The sequence below is a fragment of the Barbus barbus genome, assembly GCF_936440315.1.
Source record: "Barbus barbus genome assembly, chromosome: 49".
NCBI lineage: Eukaryota > Metazoa > Chordata > Actinopteri > Cypriniformes > Cyprinidae > Barbus > Barbus barbus.
The window spans coordinates 610713-617560 of record NC_136727.1 but is presented as its reverse complement, the minus strand read 5'-3'; the positions used below and the strand labels follow the sequence as shown (position 1 = coordinate 617560).

The window sequence follows — 6848 nt, the reverse complement described above, 5'->3', positions numbered from 1 at the left end:
TCGCACATTCTCTCATCATAAACATAACACAGATATACACCAGCGGTCAGACGTTTTACAACAATAAGATTTTTAATGTTTTTAAAGAAGTCTCTTCTGCTCACCAAGCCTGCGTTTATTTGATCCAAAAGCAGTAACATTGTCAAATATGTTTACTATTTAAAATAACTGCTTTCTATTTGAATGTTTAAAATGTAATTTATTGCTTCGATCAAAGCTGAATTTTCAGCATCATTACTTTTATTACATTACTTTTGTAACATTATACACTATACTAATCAAAAGCATGGAGTTAGTATAATGTATTTGATTTTTTTTAAAGAAATGATAGAAATTAATACTTTTATTTAGCAAGGATGCTTTAAATTGATCAAAAGTGATGATAAATACATGTATAATGTTACAAAAGATTTCTATTTCAGATAAATGCTGTTCTTCTGAACTTTCTATTCATCAAACAAACCTGAAAAAAATTATACTCTGCTGTGTTCAACATAATAATAATAATGTTTGTTGAGCAGTAAATCAGTATATTATTATGATTTCTGAAGATCATGTGACTCTGAAGACTGGAGTAATGATGCTGAAAATACAGCTGCAGATCACAGAAATACATTACAGTTTACAATATATCTAAATATAAAACAATTATTTTAGTTTTTGCTGTATTTTGGATCAAATAAATGCAGGCTTGGTGAGCAGAAGAGTATGTGTGACGTCAGTATAAGAGATTTATTATCATACAGTGATTATAATGAAGTGTTTGTTAAACTGCATAAACTCTAGTGATGATCTTTGATAATCTAAATGTTCTTTGCTCGTTCTCTGTAGCTGCTTTTTGAATAACTGACGAAATGTAAGCGTTATAATTAGTAACTTGCAATGTTTATAATGTTAAATACAAATTCAGTCATTTTAAAAACATTAAGCTGCTTTTAGCTTTACGCTGGAGTTGGTGAATGAAAATAAATAAATAATGAAATAAATTAGCGTGATAATATTGTCGATCTCACTGGCTGATGATATGAGAATTGAGCTTATTGTGTCGCCGCAGACGCACGCTAGCGGACATCATCATGGAGAAGATCACGGAGAAGCAGACGGAGGTGGGCACCGTGATGTCCGAGGCGTCAGGGCGCGCCGCTCCTCAGCTGGACCCGCGGGTGCTGGAGGTGTACAGAGGAGTCAACAAGGTACGCTAGCACTGGTCTTCAGCGCACACTGCCGGTCAAACGCTTCTGGACAGCAAGATTTTTACAGAAGCCTCTTCTGCTCACCCAGCCTGTGTTTATTTGATCCTAAATACAGCAAAAACAGTAAAAATGTGAACTAATATTACTATTTAAAGCAGCTGTTTTCTATGTGAATATGTGTTAAACTGTAATGTATTTCTGTGATCTGCAGCTGTATTTCCAGCATCATTACTGCAGTCTTCAGTGTCACATGATCTTCAGAAATCATAATAATATACTGATTTACTGATCAACAAACATTTATAATGATTGTTGAAATTTGAAACCTGAATTTTTTCAGGTTTCTTTGATGAATATAAAGTTCAGAATAGCATTTATCTGAAATCTTTTGTAACATTATAAATGTCTTTATCATCACTTTTGATCAATTTAAAGCATCCTTGCTAAATACAAGTATTAATTTCTATCACTTCCTTCTCCAATCTCCAAGCTTTTGAATGATAGAGTGTATAATGTTACAAAAGCTTTTTATTTCAGATAAATGCTCATCTTTGGATCTTTCTATTCATCAAAGAATCCTGAAGAAATTTACTCAACTGTTTTAAATATTGATAATAATAATAAAAAATGTTTCTCGAGCAGCAAATCAGCATCATGTGACCCTGGAGCACAAAAGCAGTCATGAGTAGCACAGGTATATCTGTAGCAATAGCCAACAATACATTGTATGGATCAAAATTATACATTTCTCTTTTATGCCAAAAATCATTAGGATATTAAGATCATGTTCCATGAAGATATTTAGTACATCTCCTACAGTAAATATATCAAAACTTCATTTCTGATTAGTAATATGCATTGCTAAGAACTTCATTTGAACAACTTTAAAGGAGATTTTCTCAATATTTAGATTTTTTTGCTCCCTCAGATTCCAGATTTTCTAATAGTTGTATCTCAGACAAATATTGTCCTATCTATTATCAAATAAATACAGGCTTGGTGAGCAGAAGAGACTTCTTTAAAACACATTAAAAATCTAAAAAACGTTTGTCTGGTAGTGAGTCGTCATCCGCTAGCGCTAATGCTAACGCTCTCCCTCCGCAGGTCCTGTCGAAATACCGCAGCGGGAAACTGCCCAAAGCCTTCAAGATCATCCCGGCTCTGTCCAACTGGGAGCAGGTTCTGTACCTCACCGATCCCGAGACGTGGACGGCCGCCGCCATGTACCAGGCCACCAGGTCAGAGGTCACGCATGCTGTGTGTTCTCAGTACGGCTGTGCAATTAATCAAAAAAACGTTTCAGTTTAGGTTTCGGCCTCCAACGATTAGAGATGAACAGAACATAGACATGAAAAGTAATCTTTTAGCACCTAAACGGTCAAATACACAATATATTTAATATATAAACATTGTATATTTTCCTTAAATATATACATGCATGTGTTTGTATGTATGTATATATATACATAATAAATATACACAGTACATACTCATATCATGTGAACAAAAACTTTTATTTTGCATGCGATTAATCGTTTGACAGCACTACAGAAAATATATTTGATATGTATCACTATCTTTAATTAAATCACACATAAAGATTTGGTCATAAGGCCCACTCATAATCATGTTAAATAATCGTGATTACAATATTGACCAAAGTAGTCGTGATCATGATTTTTGCTGTAATCGAGCAGCCCTAGTTCTGAGTTTGGCTCGTGTGGTTTGTGTCCAGGATCTTCTCGTCGAATCTGAAGGAGCGAATGGCCCAGCGCTTCTACAATCTGGTTCTGCTTCCCAGGATCCGAGACGACATCGCCGAGTACAAGCGGCTGAACTTCCACCTCTACAGCGCGCTGAAGAAAGCGCTCTTCAAACCCGGAGCATGGTTCAAAGGTGAGTATTTAGCAATTTATGCCACTTCAGAAGCGCCTCTGTGCCACCTTTGCATTGACTGTGTCAAACCCGTCTTTAGTTAAATGCATAATCAATATATTCCCAATAAACTAAAGGCGAGTTTTACACAGTTATGCCTTAAAACTGGCATAGAGGCACGTCTGAAGCACACACAGAAATATTCCAATAGTGTAAAGCAAAAACCACAGTTTAAAGCAGATAATCAGTAATGAAGTGCATGTAAACAGTTTCTTTAACTGAACACTAGAGGATACCGGTGAGCTTCACAGATCAGATCTGCTGCTTTATTCTGGTTCACTCATAAACAAATCATTACTGTAGTATCTAACAAATGCCAGAGAAGAAATCGAGCGAAACTAAACTTCAGAAATGACTGTAATCCTGTTATTTTTAACTAAAACACAGTTATTTTAAACTTTAGCAGCACTTATTTACATCAAACGTTACAGATTTATTCCTCTCTGTATTCTGAAGGTTAGTTCTTATATCATTCACACTGATTCATGACCCTGCAGCACAGAAGCAGTCATCAGTAACACAGGTATATCTGCAGCAATAGACAACAATACATTGTATGGATCAAAATTATACATTTCTCTTTTATGACAAAAATCATTAGGATATTAAGATCATGTTCCATCAAGATATTTAGTAAATTTCCTACCGTAAATATAATTTTTGATTAGTAATATGCATTGCTAAGAACTTCATTTGAACAACTTTAAAGGAGATTTTCTCAATATTTAGATTTTTTTGCTCCCTCAGATTCCAGATTTTCTAATAGTTGTATCTCAGACAAATATTGTCCTATCCTAACAAACCATACAGCAATGCTTATTTAAAAAAATGGGTTTTGTGGTCCAGGGTCACATTTATAGAACACTTTACTCCTAAAAACATGATGAAAATGTGTTTGTTTGTTTTCTATCTGCTGACAGTGTTTTCTGATTTATGCAGTGATGAAAAGAGAAATCCAAAATTAACTCTAATATGACGACAAAATCAAACAAGAATTTTGCACATGGCTTTATCCAATGTCTGTACAAATTCCTGCATATTTAATTACATAATGCTCTTTTGCATGTTTAAATATAACATTTTGTAATTGAAAACAGTTTTAATGTAAATTGCCTTTACATTATTACCCTATTTATTAGTACTGTCTTACCTTAAATAAAAATTGAATCTAAAATGCTGAAAATAGAAGTGAATTTAATGCATTAATAACTACTGTAATCGCACAATACTAATGTGTGGGTGTGTGCGCGTGTGTGTGTGCGTGTGTGTGTGTGTGCGTGTGCTGCGTGTGTGTGTGTGCGTGTGCTGTGTGTGTGTGTGTGCGTGTGCTGTGTGTGTGTGTGTGTGTGTGTGTGTCTGTGTCTGTGTGTGCGTGTGCTGTGTGTGTGTCTGTGTGTGCGTGTGCTGTGTGTGCGTGTGTGTGTGTGTGTGTGTGTGCATGTGCTGTGTGTGTCTGTGTGTGCGTGTGCTGTGTGTGCGTGTGTGCGCGTGTGCTGTGTGTGCGTGTGTCTGTGTGTGCGTGTGTGTGTGTGTGTGTGTGTGTGTGTGCAGGAATCCTGCTGCCGCTGTGTGAATCCGGCACATGTACTCTGAGAGAGGCCATCATCATCGGCAGCATCGTCACCAGATGCTCCATCCCTGTGCTGCACTCCAGGTGAACACGATGATAAAACCTTCTCTGAGCAGCTGCTTAAACTAAATCAGCAGCTTTAAACACATATTAATGGTGCACACACTTTTCAAGCGCACTAAAGAACATATTTTGTTGACCGGCTCTTTGCTACAGCAACCAAAAATAATCTTAGATTATGAGAAAAAAATGGCCAAATTTCAAGAATAAAGTCGTAGGTATACTACAATAAAGCTTATGAGATATTTTGAGAATAAGGTCGAAATGATAAAAAAGGCATAGCAATGTGAGAATGAAGTCTTATATGAGATTAACTTGCATTATTTCAATAATAGTCAAAATTGCATGTAAACATTACTAGAATAAAACTTGTAATATTTTATTACAAGAACAAAGTCATATCAGTTTGAGAATAAGGTCTTGTACAGGATTAAACATCATATTTGGAGAATAAACTCAGAGCATTGTGAGATTACAGTTATAATATTTTAAGAATTGAGAAGTTAAATTTGCCATTAAAGTCATAGCAATACAAGAATAAAGACTTATACGAGATTAAACTTGTAATATTTAGAGAATAAAATCGTAGCATTATGAGATTAATTGTAACATTTTGTCAAAATTACAAGAATAAATTCGCAGCAATACGAGAATAAAGTCTTATATGAGATGAAACATTTAATATTTTAAGAAGAAAGTCAAAATTACAACAGTTGTAGTAAAGTCGTAGCGAGATGAAAGTCGTAATAGTATTGCTACGACTAAATAACTCTTATACAAGATTAAATTTATAATATTTTGAGAATAAAATACAATTACAATAATAAAGTCATAGCATTGTGAGATTACAGTAATATTTTGAGAGTAAAGTTAATATTTATAGACTTTTTCTCAGATTATTATGACTTCAGTCTCCCAATAATCCGAGGTTATTGACGTAAGTGTAGCTGTTACTCTACTAATCCGCCGTTATACGTTGCAGCGCTGCTATGCTGAAAATCGCAGAGATGGAGTACAACGGAGCCAACAGCATTTTCCTGCGGCTGCTGCTGGATAAGAAGTACGCGCTGCCCTTCCGCGTGCTGGACGCTCTGGTCGCGCACTTTCTGTCGTTCCGCACGGACAAACGTACGCTGCCGGTGCTGTGGCACCAGAGCCTGCTGACGCTGGTGCAGCGCTACAAAGCCGACCTGTCCTCCGAACAGAAGGAGGCGCTGCTGGAGCTGCTGAAGAGTCAGACGCATGCCAAGATTACGTCTGAGATCCGGCGCGAGCTGCAGAGCTCTGAGTCACGTGACCTGGAGGACGCTACGCCCGCCATGACCGTCGGCTGACCATCGTAACGCCATCGTGTTGCAATATAGTCCGCATTGTTCATATTTTTGGACTAAACTTTTGGTTTAAACTTGTGTTTCTAGGTAATAAAATTACGTTGTATAAACTTCAGAACGTTTTGGTTTTATTCAAGCGCGCATGTCGTGAAATTTAGTTTTCAATGAATTTTACTTCGATGATGAATGAAGCGGGATGTAGAAGAAGAAAAATGTATTTATTCATGAAGAATTGATTAGAAATTTTTATCCCGAAAAACATTGACGAAAATAATGTGTTTTACATCTGATGAGTTTCCGTCTCACATTACTGTTTATTTATTTGTTTGTTTGTTTTTTCCCAAATCTAAAAGGTCATTGCAGCTTTATATCTCACAATTCTGAGAAAAAAAGAGACAAACTCAGAATTGCGAGATAAAAAAATTACTTTTTCCACAATTCCGTGTCTACGCCTCTCAATTCTGAATTATTTTCTTATATTGCAGAGTTTATAATCCGCTATTTTTTCCCCACCAAGGAATAAAAAATAAAGATAACTGTAAAAAAACTAAATAATAATCTCAAATCAGTTTTTTTTTCTTGCAATTGCAAGTTTATATGTAACAATTCTGACTTTTTTTCCTCAGCATTGCAGATTCATATCTGTCACTTTATATATCTGTCACTTCTGAGTTTATATATCTTGTGATTTTGATTTTAAAGTCAGATATAAACTCGCAAAATCAGAATTGTGAGGAGTCTCGCCGAAACAGGTTTCCA

The 6848-nt window shown here is 35.7% G+C and overlaps 1 protein-coding gene across 1 annotated transcript in view; it reads left to right on the top strand.

The window, feature by feature from the left end:
• The window catches only part of LOC306867629 (bystin-like), an 8987-nt gene extending 2358 nt beyond the window's left edge, over positions 1-6629 (top strand). Inside the window, exons 3-7 of the mRNA XM_079413403.1 lie at positions 1055-1193; positions 2298-2431; positions 2929-3089; positions 4680-4782; positions 5741-6629. Coding sequence (XP_079269529.1) covers positions 1055-1193; positions 2298-2431; positions 2929-3089; positions 4680-4782; positions 5741-6092 — 889 coding nt within the window. The 3' untranslated portion in view covers positions 6093-6629. The remainder of the gene's footprint in view (positions 1-1054; positions 1194-2297; positions 2432-2928; positions 3090-4679; positions 4783-5740) is intronic.
• The last annotated feature ends 219 nt before the right edge of the window (positions 6630-6848 follow it).